The sequence below is a fragment of the Lathamus discolor genome, chromosome 6 (assembly GCF_037157495.1).
Source record: "Lathamus discolor isolate bLatDis1 chromosome 6, bLatDis1.hap1, whole genome shotgun sequence".
In the NCBI taxonomy this organism is placed as follows: Eukaryota; Metazoa; Chordata; class Aves; order Psittaciformes; family Psittacidae; genus Lathamus; species Lathamus discolor.
The window spans coordinates 53,729,953-53,751,692 of record NC_088889.1 but is presented as its reverse complement, the minus strand read 5'-3'; the positions used below and the strand labels follow the sequence as shown (position 1 = coordinate 53,751,692).

Below are 21,740 nucleotides of genomic sequence, written 5' to 3'. Positions count from 1 at the left end.
AAAAGCCATTTTCACTTGCTCTTTCAAAATAGCTTATTCATCCCCTGGATCATTCTGGCAGTAGTAATCACGAACAACAAGGTACAGAACTTGCACTAAAATAAGGAGAATTGTTCATTATTAGTGAAGGTATAGGCAGCGTTGGGGTTCATCTGAGCTTCCCTCCCCACCCCAAGCACCCCTGCCAAAATAAAACGATAACTAAATTAGGAAAACATAGTCCAGTAAAAAGACTTAAAACCTCCCAGAAAGACAGTTATTTCATCATTGTTTTCATCTCATCCTTATGATGATCATTTTTACTTGGAGTGAACAGACAATTTTAGATCTGAACTCAGTAGCAAACATACACATGGACACAAGATGGAAGAACATCTATACATCTGTGATTTGTGAGTAAGAATTTTAAAGGGTATCTCTACATCCATTCCACAGATTTTCATTAAATGAGGACAAAATGTAGCTGGAACTGCTCATGGAGCTGAAGCTCAGAGATGAGAAGGCACTTGCGAGATGCAGAGATTGCATGTAAAATATTAATAAATAATAACCCTCACAACTTCTGACTAACACTCAAAAAATTCATAAAATAAAAAACTCTCCCCCCCAAAATCCCAAACACATCCTCCCAAAAACTTAGGAAAATAAAAAGGATATGACAGCTCTATAGTTGGAATTCTTGACATGTGAACCACAGAAAGAGTAAGTGTCACCTTCTGTCTAGCACTGAAGTCAGTGTACATTCCTCAGCAGCCTTTTTATTTAGAAGGAGGGGAAAAAAGGGTTCTGGATAACACAAGATCTCTTTCATGTAGCATTTTCAACATTTATGTTCGACTATTTATAAATTAGATCAGATCTGTTCTAATTTAGCAAAAGTTCTATGCATGTGTAGTTTCAAGTGTTATTTCCTGCAACTTTTCAGCAAAGCTTTCCCACGGTTTTGACTTTCTATTTACATGAAGCACGTACTGATAAATAGGAATATGGCTTTCTGTATGCTTAGAAGCAAGCAAGCTTATCGATGTTTTGTTGAATTCAGTCCTTGGTGAGAAATCCTATACTGATGAAATAAATGAACAAGAAACTCTTGGCTAAAGCTGGTACTTGCAGACAGTTGCTTGATGCAATTTAAAGGAACAGGAATAGCATAATGTCCATGCATGGCTATATTTAATCATTGCTTGTGGCAAACAGTGTTCATGATCAAACAGATTGTTAGCACAATCCACATAACAGTTTTCTCGAAGGACGTTTTTTCAGATGTGAAGGTTAGAAATTGTGTATTATTCAGTGGATATCAAAACGACAGCTTCCCTCAGTCTGCCTGAGGCAATAACAGTGCCTGACAGTGCTCATGTTTGGCAAATTTGGCAAGAACATGAAGTATACTATTTTTAATTTCTTAGCATCTGTTATTCATTTACTTATTATTGTGGGGTTTTTGTCCAGACTCTATCCTAGGTGTTTAAGACTGTTAGTCTGGATATGAAGGTCAACATAAGCACACTAATTTTGAATACTGATACTGGGGAGCTGAAAGATGCATCAGTTACTTGTGTTTTACTTGCAGATGTTCAACTTGTCTTTTGAAAGACATTCAGATATGCAGCCATTGGCAGAATTATTTATAGAACATGTGCTGCATTCAAACGCAGCAATAACAACAGACAAATCTTTACTTTATGCCATAAGGTAACCTTGGGTTTCTTCAAGAAGCTCATAAACTGGAACAGTGAATAGGCTACATCACAGGGTTCACAAGGAAATTCAAATAAAGCCCAGGAGGCCAATTTACATATGGAAATAGAAAAGCAATATAGATTTATAAATAACAACAATGAAGAACATGTAATTACAAGTTATGTACCCTATGAGTATGCCTGCAGTCAGCAAAGCACAGTAATATAAAAGTACCCAATTCCAGATGCAGCTGAATTGTGGTAACACAGACCTTTAATATGGTTTACTTTATGCTATGCTATATGTCCTATTGTTGCTACCCAAGGAACTTGTTCAGCATTGCAGACATACTGATACAACAAAAAAAGTGCAATGTTGTAGAGTCAGAAAGGGCATGTAAAAACATTATCAAGTACTTTACTTCTAGAAGCATTCTCTATGTAATGTAAACGCACTTTCAGAGAAGTGAGATCAGCTACATTGCCACACAGGTCAACTATCAGTGACAGTGTTTGAGACAGGAGCTGTGAAGTATCCTCTTCTTTGTGTCCAATTCAAAACAGACTGAGACAGGTTTTCCGGGACCAGAATTTGTGGTATTTAAGCTATTCTGAAAATTCAGGCTAAAGCAAAGCCAAAACTTTTGAGACCTAACACTTTGAGGTTTTTGAGTTTGAGAGGCATCCTGATACACCTCCAAGTTATTGTCCTAATTTTACAGGGCTTTTTCCTAGCAGAAAACATGAAGAATATTATAGTATCAAAAGATGAGAAATGGATGGACCTGAATCCAGTTCAGTTTTGTTTTGCTAAGTCCTTTTAGCATAAGTTTAGAGCAGAACAAGAACACCAAATTCTACTTCTAATATCGGAGAAATTACATGACTGCGTTCGTTAAACGCAGTCTCACACTTCAAGTGGCCTGCTGCAACATAATAGAAGTTATAATGGAGAAAGAATATTATCACAAATAAACTTATTGATCAAATAAGCTCATTGTAATTAGACAAAATAACTGGCATGCCTATTAAGTGAGTAATAATTCCCTGAAAGGAAAATATTTCAACATCCTGACAGATCATACTGCTTCTGTGGAAGGCTTTACTGTATTTTCAGTAAGCCAGTCTGTCACATACTTAATTTTTAATGCCAACACCAATGACAGCATGTGTTCGTAAATGCAGCTACATCTGCCACTGTTAGTTACTGAGTCATCTGACCACTGTATTGGAAAATAAAATGCAATGCTGTTATGACATTAAAGCATTGAAGAAGCTATTTGCCAGAAAGCCACTTCCTTGTCCTACATAGCAAGTTTTCTGATCCTAAGAGAGGCTGTATTTAACTGTGGCAGGCAGCAAGAGGAAACAATTCTGCAGCAAATCTTAGTAGTAACCTAAACAAAACCCATTGTATTAAAAAATGGCTACATCTGCATTTTAGCACAAGAAGACCTGCAGTAGACTTGCTTATCAATAGATCTTTCCTTCCTGAAACAGCAAGTGATATTGTTTGTAGGCAGAAGACTATAAAAGTGCATGCACATAAAGAGGTTTATTTAAAAAATGTCTTTAAAAAAATGTTTTATTAGTGAAAGAGGTGTTAGTCCTGTCTTTCTTGCACATATATTTACTAGTAGTATCATTTCTAACAAAAAAAGGAACAGTGCCTTTTGATTTAAACCATCAACGAGAAGACACCAGAAGATCAGCACATTTTGAAAATGTAAGCATGAATCATTAGTTGATGCCTATGCATTCTTAAGACCTGCAGCACTAGATGGTGACAGTTTGTTTTATTAAGCTACCTATACCTAAAGCAGATAAAACCAGGTCATTGCCTAAATGGTAATGATACAAAAAAACAGCTTCCAAAAAGTATCTTTTTTGAATTGTAATAGGAAAAGGAAAGGGAAAACAATTGCAGAGCAGAGCAGTCAACCTAATGTTTGCATATCATGTGAGAAAAGAAAGAGGGAATTGTTACTAGCAAAAGCAACAAAATTTAAATGTTTACTCAAATATAGTCCCAGAATACAGAAGCCAAACTTTTAAGTACCTATAGTAAACAAAAAGAGAGACAACTGTCACTAGCAACAGCAAGAAAGTAGAAATTTATTAGCAGAATTAAAGATACATCCACAACAAACCATGGCAGCACCCTAAGGAAACCTGAGAAATCTCTGAGCAAGATTATACATTGACATAGCACAGACAAAAGCCGTATAAGGATACTAAGTGGATTCCAAAGAAATATGATCACTTTAGAACAGTCCTGTCCCTGGATTCCTTAAGTATCTCAGATGCTCCTTGTTCTAGACTTAGTCTGTTCTGAATAAACAGGGAATCACTGTCCCAGACCAAACTGCAAACCATAGATACTGGTTAGAAAAAAAAACCCACAAACAAGAAGCCTCCCCCCAAAAAAAACAAACACGCACACAAAATTACCCCAAAAATTAGCCCTGATTTAGCAAGACTCTTATCGCCTCAGAAGGCTGACCCCTGCAGTGAGAAAGGAAGAAATAATCACTATAACAGAAGGGAAGACTATAAAGAAATAAGACTACATGTTTCTACACCTTGTATACATAATTTGACCACTTTCGATTACATAAGACTATAATTGCCAAATAAAACTACTGCTCATCAATAGTATTTTCTTATTTTCATGAATTACAAAACTAGAAAGTGTACTGAAGTACAGAAGAGGCCATTTCAAGTGCTGCGCTTACTCCATGATTGCTTGAACTTACTCCCCATTTGAAGGTGTCAGCTATGTTTACGACATTTGAAATTGTTATACTTACTACTCCCCACCACAGGGCATCTGCATAGCTGCCAAACTCTGTTTCTCCAGAATCATTTACAGCATCTTTTTCAGCCAGGTATACAAAATAAGAGGAAAAAATCAGGCCCAGAAATCCGATGTACAGTGTAGTTATCAGTTCCTGCAAAGAGAATCAAAATAACAGCACTATGGAGGAGGGCTGGAACTCGATGATCTTAAGGTCCTTTCCAACCCTAACTATTCTTTTTCTAATATTATTGAGACACTTATATTACCTATCACTTGTGGTTTTTAAAAGATAATGGAACAGAAGAATGCCATTTCAGCACTTAATAAACATGAACAGCAATTGCTGGCTGCACCAATTAACAAAAATCCACTGAGCTCCCACAGTCAAAACAATCTTCTCACCTGCAAGCATGACTCATTACCCTTTAGTTCAACAAAAAGTAGTTGGGTCATTTTTTCAGGCAGTGCCACATTGAAAACAACTCTGGAATTCAGAAAGGTATTTTTAGAAATACTCAGACTACCTTTCAGAAGTCTCATTTCCTGTGGTTATGCCCAACTACAAGTCAAAAGTTTGCCAAAGTGAAGGTAAATATTTTTAATCTTTTAGGAACTTTCTGTCCCTTGAGCAAGGCAGAACCACCGTACTTGGTTAAAATAAATGACTGCCTGCCTCCACAATAAATATATTTGATGTCATCAGCACGTCTGCATACATATTGTTCTTAATGTAAGGACTTTTGTATTAATTATTATGGTATTCCTCAGAGTGCCCCAACTTACTTGTCTGTGTATGAACACTACTGATCCCAGCAGTCTCCAAGTACCACCCTGACGGTCAACATGCAGCATTCGCAAAATCTGCAGAAAGCGGATGCCCCTGGAACACAATTCTTAAATCAATGAAGAGACCAAAGAGACAGGAGAAGAAATGGAGGTGGAGACAGGAAGTCTGTCTCTTCCAAAGGACTGTTTAGAGAGAGACACAGTATTTTATTTTAGACTTAGCAGGCTGTCTCTTCTCACTCCATTCACCCATCTTTCATCTTGTTTGTTACAAAGACAGCATGGGGAAATTGTATGAGAGGGACAGACCTTTGTAAACATGGTTGGTAAGGATTACTCAAGGATTCAAGAACTTTGGACACAAATTGTGAATGCTTCTAGAAATCATTCAACTCGTACTCGTATTTCACCCGTTTGCCAGGATGGGCAACAACATACAGAAATGGAGCAGGGGTTCTTTCCCCACCTGACATCAATGCATTACGACCAGACAACATGTGAAAAATTGTATTTCCTTTACACTTAATGGGATCACTGTTTCACACCTTTACACGATTGGTGATTCACTGCATGACTGAGCAGTGACTCATTTTCTCCCACAAGAATTACAACAAGAAGTAAAAAAAAAAATTACATAAAAAAGGAGAAAAAAAAGCCCACCTTACTCAGCACTATTTTCATTTATTGCATATAATTACCTGATAGCTGAGGTTGCAAAGACTTGACCTTTAGAGCCCACACAAAGAACTATCATGGAAGCAACAACTACAATTAAATCTGGAAAATAGAAGTCAATTAAAAAAAATGAGTTAGCAGCATCTTGCAAAACTTCTGCAAGACTGTTACTAGCACCAATGTCAATATTACTGTAACAATTTGAACAGGCACCCCAAATTAAGATTTTACATATCTCAAAAAATCTCTGCTGTAACATATAAAGAAAATGTAACTGTGCGATATGCTAGAAAGGTTATACTGAGATTGTCCAAGATGGCCACAATCTGAATGAATGACAACTGTGATATAGGATACTGTAAAGCAGCCTCAGCACCCTAGAATCCTTATTAGCTATAACATATGAGAAATTTCAGCAGCTTCTACCTATTATCTCTTCTGTGTATCTTATCTTCTCTGCTGGTTTAGACAGTATTCTATTCATTGACAGAGGTTTTGGGGTTTATTTCATATATAAGAAAATTGCCCTACAATTATTTCATCTGTCCTAAAGGTCTAAAAGGCAGAAAAAAATGAGAATTAGTGTATAAGTCTAATTTAGTTTAAGTCAGTCATTACCCTAGGACTGTACTCTAACTCTCTGTGCCTCAGGCTTAGTTAATTTTGGAAAGGAACTCTGTATTTTGAAGAAAGAAATACTCCTTGAAACATATCTGGGAAAGCAGAACTTTGTTTTGCTTTCCAAACTGAAATAAATTGGATGATGTTTCAGAACCCCTACTGTTCTAGGTCTCAAGAGAAACGGATTGTGGAAAGAGTGTGGAGATGCAGTCAAAACCACTTTATAGTTACAGTGACACCTGAGATACAGTTTTTGCTTATATATATATGCACAGAGAAGCTAAACTGAACTATTTTATGATTGCAAAAACACCCAGGTACAAACCTTTGTATACTATATTCAGCAAAATTGTACGTAGTTTATGAAAAAGTATTTCCTCTGCTCAACAACAAATAATGTTTCTGAGTAGTGGAAAAAATTATGTCACAGAACAAGAATTGCTATGCTTCTGTAACAATACTCATCTTCAAAATCTGGTTTGTTTAACCTATTTATATTTTAAGTGCTTCAGGGCAAGGGTCTTATATAGTTCTCTCAATATTGGCTAACAAAATACAGACTGACTGTGGATTATTACGTTTCTTTTAGTGAAATTGTTAGACACATGATGAGCATTCTAAAAAAAAAAAAGTGGTTTGTGACTTATATGGAATATATGGATGTAATTTCTAAGAACGTGAAAGTTGAATTAAGAGGTGAACTGCAGTGAGTATCAAGCGAAGTCAGGTGCCCAGTTCCAAATGCATCACTGAAAACCATATTTTAATCCAAAAGACACACAAAGTAATTACAGCGCATCTACCATGTTCCGTCATGCAGTATGTAGCTCAGAGAGCAAAATGAACTCATAATAAACCATTTAAATGGTTGCGGGGGTGGGGGGGGCATTAAAAAATAAAAGCTGTTCAGATTATTTAAAATAATACAGTTGTAGCTATTGTACAGTGCCTGGGATCCTGAGGTCACAGGGGACAGGACTACGGCCAACTTATTTCTGGCAAAACTTCAGATCACTTGTGAAAACACTCTGCTCTTCTGGAAAAACAAAACAAGCTACATTTGTTCTCAAATGACAGTGCCACAGATTCCTGAAAGGAAATTCGGATCTACATTATCGCCAATGACAAGAGCTCTTACTCTAACTTGGCTTCAACTACTGTAGGAATTCCACTCCTCAAAACTTTCAAGAACAAGTTTTACTCATTGTTTACATCAACTTTGCAAGCTGTGCATACTCACCAATGATGGAAATAGGCTTCCTAGCAAAACGAAGCCTTCCCCATATTCCAACATATTTACTGCGGCATCCTGCTGACCATAACCGAACCACATATTCTGTTCCGAAGAATACTACTAATACAATTTCCTAAAAGAAACAGAGAGAGAACTAGATTAATTCTCTACTTTACAACTTTCATCTTTTTTCAGAGTGTACTAGGAAACACTAAAATGAAATTTGCAAGGTGACAAAAATTTCAAATATATTGAAATGATCTAAAGTAACACAGAAAAACCTGTAAGAGTAAAGAAATAAAAGACTAAAAGCAAGTTTAAATATTTCATTACATGCTGTTTGGCTTGCCTACTTGTATTAAAACTGAGAAGCATTCTGTGTCATTTACTTGGTCTAATTCAAATAAAAGCTTCCCTGACTGAGCCAAAGAAAACAAGTAGAATCTATATGCAAAAAACTAGTATTTTTAGTAGCATATTTCACTTTCGGAAGAGGTGTGCTTCACATTCCATTCACTGTATCATCTTAACCTCCCACTTATTTATACTTTTTCAGTCTTCCTTTCATCTCACATGGATTGAAGGCAGCTAGGACCCATTACCAATATGTCAGCCCCCAGGTGCACTGAAAACATAGCATGCCTTTCCCATCCTCCTGTCAACAAATAGAGACTTCAGCAGAAATAGAGGTCTAGTCCTGACACACTGTTGGTATCAAGCTATGTGTTAGCCACAGACCCATGCTAAGGTATGACTTTGGAAATGCCTACAAAGTGATGGGTGATAGACATCTGGCGTTCTTGTTGATTAGACAGAGGAATAATTATGACATATTTGGAACTTCCTGAAGTGCAGATAAACCTTGCTTTTCTACAGAATGCTTGTGCACAGCATACACAGCATGGTTTCCTTGAGTATCGGGGAGCTGCAATTAGTCTTTACTGGACAACTTGATTAATAACTGGTCACATTCTCTATCAGAGCCTACAGCAGAATCTACTAATTGGAACAGTAATAGTGGTTTGTAATTGAAAGCACATGACACATGGCATATGGAAAGCATAAAGCAGAAAAAACAATCATAAAATATCACACTTATATAGGATAGTGCAGATTATAAAACCAAGACACTTATTTCAGAAAGTGATTTAATATAAAGAGCAACTGCAGAGAAGGTGACATGGTACTGAACTTTTTATCCAGCCTTCTGACATTTCCACGTGGTTCCCCACCATTTTTCATAGCACACTGGCAAATGGGAATCAAGATAGCACCTATGATTGTTTTCTAAATTAACTAAAATAACCAGGATACAATCCTAGTCTAGTCAAGATGAATGGGAGTCATATTATTACCTTCAAAAAGGCATGGGAAATTGCCCTGAATACTGAGTAAAATCATAGGTCTGTGTACAACAAAAAGGGGGGGGGGGGGGGAATGTTATGCATCAGTCTAATTCATTATTACCTTTTTGTGGCTCTAAATAGCCAGTCTCTTTATGGCATAACAAATTGTTAATCTCAGGGCACTGCAGTGCTGAAGTCCAGCTCTGTGACACTTCCAGAAAAGCTAAGTGAGCATTAGCCAGGACTCTTTCCTTTAGTTTTGGCAATCTCATAGCCTGTGCGAGATGCCAGATGCAGCAGAACAATCATCACAATTGTTTATAGTCACTTGTATTCTAGAAAGATTTTCAAGATATAATGAAACTGTCCGGATTGTTGGTTGAAATAAACATGAAGCTGAGACCTTTCAACCCATCCAAGAATCTCTTCTACAGTTTCATTTTGAGTCCCTGCCCATGGCAGGGGGGTTGGAACTAGATGATCTTGAGGTCCTTTCCAACCCTAACTATTCTATGATTCTATGAAATGATCCACCAGAACATTTTTTTCAGTGGGACTATTATTAAGTATTTTTAATAAAGTCATAATGAACTTCATAAATCTAAAGAAACGGCATCTGCAGCAGACGTTTTAAGGAAAGCCTGGGTCTTATGACAGAAACTTCAAAAACAATGAAACTCTTCCTTTGTCCAATTTCACCTAGTGTCATTTACAAACCTATAGTGAATGGCAAAATTATGAGCCTAGCTTTACATGAGGTGTTGTTGATTTGTACAGCAAAATAAAGCTTGAGAGGCTGCCTTTTTGGATCAGGTGATTGTATTCATTTCACAGACATGGTCAATAAACTCGTAACATCCACGTAGTCTTCTGTATGCAGAAGGCTAGCATGTCTCCTTTTATCACTACCATAGAGGAAACTCCCATAACAAGAGACCATAACAACCATACAGGGAGCAAAAACTGTCCTTCACTCCAAATAACTAATTTGAGGAAGGGATGTATGGCCTCACATTGTCTGTGACAGCACAGACAATACTGTTGAGATATCCCCAAAAGCAATTACCAAAAGCAAAAGAACAACAAAAAAACTTTCCTGGTAGGCAAAGAAAAACCCAGAGGAAAGCTCATGTTTTAGCACAACGAAACCACAAGTAGCACTCGGACCATGCACCATAGCCTTGTCAGGATCACAGCTTCAGTTTTATAGCAAGAAGGTAGAAAGTGAAAGCCTGGATTGTGCTTTAAAGAAGCATGTATTCTCTGCGTAGGAAATTTGCATCGGAGTTGTGCGCGTATGTTTTTTAAAGGCCCTCCATGGTTCACTGGATAACAGGCACACTGGCAAGTATGCAAATGGGGGCTGTCCCAAAGACAATGAGACAGACACGCAGTCAATGGTTACTGTCATCCAGCTCTTTGCGTGACATGCAGACAAGCTTAGAGAACATTGATTGTCCTATAGACCCCGGTGACTGGAGGGAACGACCAGTCGGCTTACACCAAGACACATTTTTCACTCCTGACGTTTTGATAAAGGCTTATTGACCTAAATGAGACCCAAGTTATTCAGCGAACATCAGGGGTGAAAGTGCACAAGCTGTTCTTCATGGTCATACACAAAATGCCCAGGTATCCATTAGCAACTGGCAAATTCCCCTCCCCTGCCCGTGGCTGTGTGACAGACAAAAGTGGTTTTAATATCTTGTGTTGCATAAATCTAATAAGTAACCTCCTGAGGGTAGGGGAGGATGATGAATTTCTAAGTAATAAGTAATTACACACTTATATCAGTGGCCAGAAACCTGCAGACAAGAAAAAATACATTAGAAAATTATGCTTTCCTGAGCTACTAAAATATTGCCTATATTTTCCTGATTAAAAGCTTAACATGAAACTTTACATTAACTAGAAGCATGCTGACATGATGGCCATAGTTAATTTATGCTAGTGGTAATCAGGGCCAATTCCAGTTAATAAGAGTTACCCTGGCAGACAGCAGCAATGCCTCACACCTGAGGATTTCAGCAAATCTGAGTTGCACTACAGATTAATTTGGTGCACTGAAAGCACTTCCATACTTTCGCCTCATTGTCTGTTTAACACATATCTAAGTGCACTGTATAAAAGTTTGTGCTTCTCACAATGAATGAGCTAGCCTGAAACATGGCTTTGAGAAGCTGAGACAGGAAAATAGAAGGATAAAAGGCTGAGCAGGCAGACAGGATGCGAAGAATGAGTGAAATAAGAAACAAAGCAAAATTCAGCACTATAGAAAAAATACAGAGAAAAATAACTGCCTGCAAAACACTAGTGAGGGTGGGGATTAAAGTGAAGTAGAGGAGTTTTCTTGGTTAAAATTACAGACACACAAGAACTGCACTGTGCGAGGTAGCATTCAATCCTAATCAATTTAATAGTGATCTCCTTTCTACAAGGAGAAAACAAAAGTACGACACCGAGACAAAAAGCATACACTTACATGGTAAAGAGAGCCCTCTAAGATGTGACAGTTGAGTACCATCCTGCTTAAGAGCCTTCTTGCTTAAGAGAAGTTTTTTCCTTTAAATTATTGTTTTGTACATGGTACCCTCACTTCTACCGTCCCTCCTGCTCAGCCCAGGCATACGCTTAATGCCATCTTCATGCTTTCTCAGCCACACAATCCAACACAGCCAAGTATCAGATTAACTCTGGATGAAAAGGTAGAGAAGATTAACACGAGATACACTTGTAGATCGCTTTTCTTGAAGAATCTCATGTCAGTAAGTCTCCCGCTGCAAACAACTTCTAACATATAAACTCAAAACATTTTCAATTAAAAGGAACATGTAAGTCTAGTGTAACAAGCCTTAAGCATTTCTACTGTGGTACAGTGCTTGGTAAAGTACAACAGATCTCCGGGTAGCCACTTAGCACATGCCAGAGAATGAAATATTTCTCATAAAAAACAATAAAGAAGCTTAAGTGCTCACTGATGCATTGGTGCAAGAGTGTGATCAGCATGAGGGATCCATTTCAGAAGTCTCAGAAGAAGAAAACAACAGATTTTTCAGTGCATCTCACTACTCACTTAAAATTCTGACATGGAAACAGAAGTTCCTTTGAGTTGATCCGGTACTACGTGACTGCTTTGGGAATTGCTTCAAGTATAACGAAAGAGCCACCAAAACATAAAAATTATCCTCAGCCTGAGATAGATATGTCACAACTTAATCACTTGGCTAAAGTACAGCTGTCATCACCCGATGAAGGAACTTAGGCAGGATCCAGAAAACCACAGTCCCCTGACAAGTATATCCATGCTATCTGTCATTAGAGCCCACATCTCCACAGTTCCCATGGATTAATCACAATTTCATAACAAGCTCACACATGGAAGACACAGAGAAGGCCTCAAAGAACTGCTGTGATGAAAAGCCCATGTATTAGGTTTGACTTACACAGAAGAACTGGACCTGCTATGGGTAAGGACGCTTTATCACTTTGACAAACTTCCAGATGCCACTAGGCAAAAGAACAAGAAAGCCCCTTCCACCAGAGGACAACAGGGAAAAGTTACTTATGAAAAGGACTGTGTCTGAAGTGAAGGAGGAGCCACACTCATCAGCTGTGTGATCAGAGAGTCAGATTTATGAAAACAAATGCACACAATTATATTAGCAAAGAAACTATCTGGCTTATTTTGCTACTTAAATGCATTTTTAAAAGCCCTTTACTACTCCACCCCCACTGGATTGTAAGAGCTGCAATCCAATGCTGGGAAGCATCCAACAGCCACACTGTGAGATAAACTGCAGTAGCAACTCCAAAACAAAGGACTGAGTCCCTAAACTTAGCTGAAGGAGATGTTTTTAAACAAATAGATTAAGAGCTTATATTAAAACCCTGACATAGAATGGATCATGACACCATAAAACCAACTATGTAACAGATAAAGAAATTGTCTCTGGAGGCTGAGAAAGCTTCTCCATAGAGAACATACTGCCTGAGGCTCTGCCTGTAGATCTCAAAGCTGTAACTGCTCATGGAGCACCACAGAAGTTCATGCAAACATTTGATATGGGAGGATTATATGAGGTCATCTGAAACCTGTTATGAACAAGAATGCCTTTACTCTGAATATAGACTTTTTTTCAATGAGCTCCATAAACACAATATGTTTTAGGAGCAAGCAGGCAAAGCATACCACCGTATTACTCTGATTGGCTACTGACAACAACAACAACAACAACAAAAATCAAAGATAATATACAGCTTATTTCATGTGCCACAGAGGTGGCTAACCTAAAAAGAAAAAAAAGGTAACAAGCACAAGAAAACAAGACACACTCATGAGGGGAATGACTTCCAAGCCTCAGAAGTACATACTTCTTGTACTGTAAGAATTACCTCCCACCCTAACTTTCCACTGAGAATATAACTCCTACCCATCTCTGCCGTATCATATATAAGCTCTAATACATTATCCTCATTGGACGTATCAACATTATTCCCACGATTCCTTCAAATATGGCTTCTTAGCTTCAAGGATGATAAAGTTCCCATTAACTCCTTTAAACAAGGAAATAAGCTCTCCCATAGCTTATATAGTGATTGCATTCCAAGCAGCATTACCTCATCTATAAGATGCTTGTGGCACTACTTGCACTGAAACCTGTTTGTAAGGCAAGGCAAAAGAAGAGATCTGCTACAGAGCTCGTGTGCCAACAATAAGGTGGACCAGTAACCTCCTTGCAATTTCAGGCATCAGTAATGGAGGCAGGATACTGCCAAAAGTTTTGTTCAGAAGTTGTGACAAGGAGGACTCTGAAGGAGCCAAGAGAGGGGCCAACAGATCTGCTGATGCTAGTGCAAAATGAAGAATGGGGCACTTGCTGTCAGCCTAGTGCTGTAGAGCTGCATTGCGCAACAGAGAAACATGCTCAGCATCTTCACAAGCAGGACGCCGCATACCCTCTACAGCCACCAAAAGGTTAAAAAAAAAAAGCAGGAATGTGTCTCTCATGTAGACCAGTAAGTTACATGTACACTCAGAGGAAAGCAGCATGCAAAAAACAAGCACTGCAGGCTACAGGTTAGTTCAGAGAGAGCTGGAGTCCACTTCACAGCATGCTGTTCACCTGACACATCAGGGCTTTCAAAATGCTTCAGACAGCACTTGCATATAGCCCAAGCAGGGTATGCAAATTAACAGCAGCAAAGGCAACTGTTTCTTCTAATCTCACTCACTTTGTATAGAGAGGCCCCTCTTTGTTCTGTTGAAAAAGGCAGGCTTTTTTCTGAAAGCTGTACTGTGTTTTCTAAGATACACAGAGCAGGAAAATCAGATGGCCCAGGCAAACAGACAGATACCAAGCTCAATAAAGTAAAAATCCCAGATTGATGAAGTACTGATCAAAAATAAAAAGATAAATGGTTTTTCATATATATATATTAAGATTTACTGAACATCAGCAAGCGCCAAAAGCACTATTTAGGACCAGGGATTTTTCTCCCCTTATCTCCAGACTCCCAAAGATTTTGTAAATCGCATCTTCAAGTGAAAAATAATTCTAAGTTTTAAAAAAATGTTTAGAACCAAAACACTTGGTGTTCCTTCCTTTCAAAAAGCCTAGCATCACTCGCTAAAATTCTTTATCTAGCATATTTGGCGCCAAATGATTTAACAGACAACCAAAAACACGGAATCAATATCACATTTCTATCTTCAGAGATCCATAAGTAATCCTAAGAAGTTACTGGAGACCATTACGGAACCCTTACTTAATGCTGTTAATTAGGATGAAACAATATTTATGTGAGTGTGCATGCTCTGAAGAAAAAAAATGCAGGCTTATTATGAGACAGAGTTAGAAGAGTTGATTGTGCTGAACCTTTTCTATTTCCCCTTTATCAGTGCCGAGAGCACAGAACAATAAGACTGGGACCAATAAAGAATACTGCAGGCCTGTAATTTTAGGTTGAGGTTTTCCAAAGCCTCCATGCAACTAAATCCAATTGAATTTCAATAGGAGTCAGGCACCTAACTCCCTTAGGTGCATTTAAAAAGCCTTTCATTGATTTCCTCAGCTCTCTTCTCGCTTTGGCTTCAGCCAAATCCAAATGCAGACACTTGAATTTTTTCCACCAACTACAAAAGGCCTCAGATGTCATTGGTGTAACTCTGCACGTGAAGGCATGGTCTCAGAGCACGGCTGCGTTAGAACAGCTTTCCACACCATCACCCTGCACAAGTCTTGTCATAATGCTTCATCTTTAGCTTTTGAACTTAGTTGCTGATGATATCCACCAGGAATTTACAGAAGTAAATTAAGCTGGGCTTGCACATTTGGTTTACGATATTTGTTTTAGTGTGGAGTTCTCCCCACTACAAAGTATGCTGAAGAATTAGACTTCAAACTTCAAACCCAATGTATATATATGGTATATGGCAAGAGTCATATGGAAGTGTCAACATGCTAACACTGGTGCAAAAATGATTAAAAGACCCCACTCCTTATTGTTTATTTCATGAACCTCTTATTCAGGCCTTCATCAAAGTCTCTAAAAGGAATTCATACAGGACCCTCTCCTTCAAAGTGAAAAATGCTCTGGCTTCTGCCCAGTGCAGCATATGCTTAATTTTATAACTCACTGAGTTCAAAATAACTATTCACCTACTTCAGCTTAAGCATACACACACACAGTTCACAGAGATGCATACTCATTCACTAGTAAATACAATATGCTAGTAAGGGTAGAAAGGAACTGTTACAGAATATTAAAAAAAAAAAAAAAAAACAATCTAAGCCAAGTGGTCTACATTTTTATGTTACAGACAACTTTTCATCTTAACACTATTTACACAGTGGCTACTTTACTTGATGTGATTATTTTTATCCTATCAAGTATGCCATTGTATGCTTTTTATTGAATAACTTTTCTTACTTTTAGAAAAGCTACCTCATATCCACCATGTTGTACACTGAGCAGTTCGTAACTCTTTCCTTTGCTCCACAGCTAACACTGAATTTATTGGGGGACCTCATGAAGACACTTCATGCCTGTTTTTCTCCAGCTACAAATGACAGGGCAATAAGAGCTATTGTGTCTTCCAGCAAGCCATATTTCTCTTATAGCCTTAGAGTATCACAGCTACAACACTATTCTTTTCTGAGAGAAAAGGACAATATCTCTTATCTGAAAGCAGAGCCACAACAAAAAAAAAAAAAAAAAAAGAGAATCCAGCCATTATCAGCCCAGCTTAAACTGCAATAGCTTCCCTTCATGTACTTAAAAGGGGACGTAATGGTAATGGTTACCTGCTATAGAGTTTGGTAACATCAACACTTGAAATCCAGGGGTATCAGACATACTAATGCATATTTTTTGTTTGTTTGACGCCATACTGTGATAGCAGCCAGGCAGCAACTATACATATTAAAGCAGAAAGGAGAAAGATTACTGATGAAAAAAACCATTTGTGTTCCTCTACTTTTAAGAAGTGGAAAATAATTTTAAGCTTTCTATGAATATTCATTTTTCCTCCTTACTCATCTCTCCATTCTATTAGAAAAGGAAAGAAGAGGAAAACCACTGGTACAGATGGGAACTCAGAACCAGTATTCAATTATCTTTTACATTAAATCAATGTTTTCTCTTGAAAAAATTGTGGATTTCAACAGAGTCATATTTTAGACAAACCAGGTTTCATTTTATATTTACATTTCAGTGATTTTTTCTTAAATGTATGGAGGTTTTAAAGACAAGATGTACTTCTGCAGAATCATCTGTACATTTAAGGCATGAAAGGGAATACTTTTTTATTATGAAATAGCACATTTCAGAACAACGTTTTTCTCTCTAGAAACTTCCAAAACAAGGACGGTAAGAAAATAAGCTTTAATGACATTAATTTTACTCTTTTGTTGTTTCTCTCCCCCAAGTCACCAATTGACCAAGGCTATCTACTCTCTGCAGTAAACCTGACCTTCAAAGGTCTACTAGTTCTTTGAGTGTGTCATTCCTCCCAAGCTGACAGTACTGCATGTGCACCATCTCACCCTTACCCACAGCCCAGACATTCTCACTTACCACAGTTTCTCAATTCAAGGGCACTATCTAAAGCCCAAAGATAAAACACACCTGCAAGCTGTACAATGCCCCTCTTCATTCCCTGGGTAAGCAGGAGTCCAGAAGGCTTAGAACTCTGTTCCAAATCAGAGAAACCCACTTTTCTCACCATCCTCTCCCACAAACATGCTCCAAAATGAGATAGTAGCGCTGTGGATGGAAGTACACCTGGATATGCAGAGTAACATCATGAAGCCCTCACATCGAAACCCCACGAGCTATTATAAGCTATTTCAACAACTTGCTCCTGCAAAAGTCAGTATAGAGTACATCATATAGGAACTCTTTTAGATTAAGTTCTAACTTCCTACCTCTCCTGCGTACACAAGACATCCCCTCCTAGCCCTGCTCTCCCCCTGAGAAGGGAGGTACAAAATGGTACTGACTGCTACACCGCCTTGCTTCAGGATTTCAGCTCTACCCTTCCACCTCCTCTACATGGTTTTCAGCTTTATGGAACCCTCTCTGCAATGTGATATATGTTCCACAAGTAAGACATTTCCAGAACAGTGAGAGGTCACCAAAAGCAGGACATTACCCCTATTTCTACATATACTCATAACATCCTCTTTTTCTAGAAGCAGCGTTTTCAAAATTTATCCTCCAAAACCAAGATTTCCGGCCTGAGCAATGACCATACTCTTCAAAAACAGTTTAACAAGAACTAAACTTTAAATGGACTAACACTGGTTTCAACCACCCCCAGATAACAAAGGAAAAAGAAAATTTTCTGCAGACTGGTAGGACAGAGTTGTAGGATAAAGCTGTCAAGTTCTGAAACAAAATCCTGCATGGCTAGAAGCAGGGCATTCCTTTCACACACCTGACAGCCGCTCAGTTACCGGTATCAGGCTCAGCGTTGATAAGAGTTCAAGTGCCATATTTCTGTTTGACATTCCCATTTGACATTTTGCCTCAACATACTTGAGCCCTCTCTCAGGCCTGCTCCAGGGAATACGCATCATGCTCTTCCACACAGCTGCAAAAACAGTCACACACTAAACCTGTAGTCCAGGCACTTAATACTCCTCACAGGAAAACACATGTGCTAGTTTCAGCTAATAAAAACCTCTCAGATGCCATATGTACACAGCCCATTCAGTCAGCATTTTACAGTTGCCTCTAAAATTTGTGAAGGAGGAGAGAACTATTCGACATGCAAAATAAACTTAACTGAAAGCAACAAAGTCAGCATTTTCAGCTAAGTGGCAAATACATTTCACATACTGAAGGCAAGTAGTTTCCTTCTCATGCCAATTTCCTGCGCTTATTGCAATCAGCAAGCTTTAAACAGTTGTGGCTATCATTCAGCACATTGGGATTATAGCATACTAAAATGGGAAGTTAATTTATACCAACCAAAGCACACGATTAACTCGGTGCAAATTCTCTCTAGAGCTTTGATAATGTTCCAAACGGACCAAACTAAATTTACATTTGCAAAATGAAGATATAAACCAGATCTCTCTGAAGTTGCATACCCCATTAACCAAGCTACCGTTCTGTGCACAGACTTATATTTTTACTTGGATTCATGTTTCTATCAGTGTTGGGTCCAACATAAATAAATGGTGCAGAGGCAGCTCTTTGCAGAATTCAAAGTTACGAAAGGAGAACTCCAGCTTTGTGAAACACCCTTCACTCACTATCACCTTTCCCCTGCTCCCTTTACAAATAAAGGACAAGTGCACTATTCATTGCTGAAAGAAAAAAAACAAATCTTAAAGCCATGGCCTTCTTTGTAGCAGCTGGTCTGAGCTTCAAGACATCAAATACCTCAGGAAATTAATAAGCATTAAATGGAATGAATTTAACTGATATTTGGCAGAATTCAGCGACACTGTACTCCAATACATTTTGGAAAAGGAGAGACCTTATAGAAACAACGCCTAGGACATGTCAAGAATAAACTAAAGACTATGCAACAGTAAATAGGTTAGCAGGCAGCTGATGTAGCAAGCAAAAGCCACCCAACCAGAAGAATCCCCTCTGTGGAGTGGTATTAGAAAAGGAAAAAACTATTGCAATTTAAAGGAAGGGACACAAGAGGCATGGTTTAGAGACAGAGCATCCTTTTCTATGCTGAAACATTGGGCAACACAGGACAGATTTTGAGCCCACTTTAAAATATACATTATTAGAACAGCCAAAGCACTGGTTATGCATTTTAAATGCATTAACATATCAGAATATACAGTTGGTAGCAGTGGAGCAGGAGTTTGTATTATCTCATTCCTACTGCAGTCATTTTTCTAAGGCTTGAGGCATATCTGCTCTTGATGCAAGCTGTACTTGCAGGTGATTCATGGTACGATTTTTTCTAGAAACAGCTGAATTTTCTAGGTCCTTCTCTTTGATGTGTGATTTACCATTGCTGAAATTAGCAATTAAACTAAACACATCTTTGGAAATGCCTACTTTCCAAACATATTTTCCAATACCTTAAGTGATTAAGCAAATGGCAGTCTGACTCCACAGCTAGACAACTTCTGGAAGTAATTATAAAAACTGTTTTGTTTGGGGTTTTTTAAAATATCAAAATATCATCTCATTTTTTTAGCCTTCCCTTTATACCTTTCTCTGCAGTTCTCAGTATTCATTGTTTCAAAAAGTTGATTTTAGTATGCCTGTCCTGCTTAAACCTCTCAAGATCTGACTGTGCGAGATGTGATTATTATAAAAATCTGTAAGTATAGGCTAGACAGCAAAGGTCTTGGTGCCAAACCGGAGAGCCAGAATTACCTACTGGAACCAAAAATGCTCAGCCCACCCAAAAAGATACTTGTTCAGCAAAGGAGGAACTCGTAAGAACCAACACTTGTACAAGTTGTCTTAACTGAAATGAAGCAAAAGGTTGCCATAAAGAAAGGTAACTCCTTGCTTTAAAACTACTCAACCTTAGTATTTACTAATCCAATATTCAAGCCACCACTCTACGTGACAAACAACTGAAACATGACTTTTTCACATCATGTCACTACTGAGAGATAATAATGTTATTTCCACTGTAAATCATTCTTTTAAAGCAGTATTTTCTCAGTATGCATAATAAATAATTACCATGCTAAGTTCTTTTCTAGGCCTGAGGGAAAGGAAAAAAGGGAGTCTTGACACACAGCAACCAAATACTGGCACATAAATAGTACATGTGAAGAGTTTGGGTTATATCCTTTTTTAATGGTTTTACAAAAGAAGTAATGCCTCAAGTGGCCAAGACTTCTAGACGTGACAGAATGTCAAAGGTTTGGGTCAACCTTACAGATCTTAGAGGAAGAAGAGCCTACTTGAACTGCAATTCAGTTTGGATAATTTTTGAGTTATCTTGAAGCATCAGTAAATGTGGCTAAAGTAAGGAAACCAGGGTCAGAGGCCTGTCCTCCTCTGCTGAAGAGAGCAAGGCAGCAAAACCTAACTCATCCATTTGATGGATAAGCCTGCCATACTTAGATCTGCATCCTATTTCCAGCTCTACTAGAAATGGCTTTAATGACAACCTTGTGTTTCCCCTTTCCCAAACACATAACACATTGCACATTTAGCTTTGAAGAGAAGTGTCAATTGCTAGTACTGTTCAGGGTATAATTAATAACAATTACATTACACTAGAAAAGCACATAAGAGTCTGCTTTGTGTACAATATGCATTTCCTCATCAGCTGGATGGCCAAAGGAAAACTTCTAGACATAAAAGTGTGCTAAGGCTGTGTCCCATAACTGGGTATTTGAATATTTATAAGCTATTACACTTGGGATACCAAAGCTGATGACATGAATGTGTGTTTTAGTAAATCCATCAATAAAGCTTTCCTCATTAGAAATCTGCCCCTAGCATGTTACATCAGAGAATTCTGTTATCATGAACCAGATTACTTGTCCCAAATGGCAAACTGCTAAAGCCAAAAACACTGTGTCTATTTAAACAGCATGTTTTACGGCACTCAAAATGTGGTAGAAACTCTTTGGTAATACTATCTGTGGTTTCACACCTTTTGAGTAACAGTAATGAATATTTCACGCTATAAAGACATGAAATGTGTTCATCTCAGGTGCTAAATCACTCTGAAAAACACCATGAAAGCTCTCTTTTAAACACTTTGTGAATTATTTGAAGGTTGTGAGAATTATCTGAAATGACTGAGTATTTTCTGTTTAAAAAGATAGCAAACAATAGTGGTTATAGAATAAGCAATCACTTCTTAGTGCAACACCAAGTAGTTTCCACCATGTGACTCTTAAGACTTACGAAAAGTCATGTTTGTTTCAATCTGAAGCATAGTGTTAAACATGGATAATTATTTTTTTTTTTTTTTTTACATGGAGAACAAGGTGAACAAACTTTGAGGAGGATAGGGGGACCTATTGCAAACTGGAGGTATCTTTATACTAACTGGCTAATGCACTGATGTTTTCCATGGAAATTCCAGATGCATTAGTTTTGGCCGTAATTAAAACCTACTTCTGGGATCCTTAACAACATTCAAG

At 38.0% G+C, this 21,740-nt stretch overlaps 1 protein-coding gene across 6 annotated transcripts in view; it reads right to left on the bottom strand.

Annotated features, from left to right (window-relative positions):
* Positions 1-21,740, bottom strand: part of KCNQ1 (potassium voltage-gated channel subfamily Q member 1) — a 358,327-nt gene that overhangs the window by 267,904 nt on the left and 68,683 nt on the right. For all 6 annotated transcript variants that reach the window (XM_065682779.1, XM_065682780.1, XM_065682781.1 and 3 more), the window contains exons 3-6: positions 7,805-7,931; positions 5,967-6,045; positions 5,266-5,362; positions 4,493-4,633 (exon numbers count right to left, since the gene is read on the bottom strand). In XM_065682779.1, coding sequence (XP_065538851.1) covers positions 4,493-4,633; positions 5,266-5,362; positions 5,967-6,045; positions 7,805-7,931 — 444 coding nt within the window. The remainder of the gene's footprint in view (positions 1-4,492; positions 4,634-5,265; positions 5,363-5,966; positions 6,046-7,804; positions 7,932-21,740) is intronic.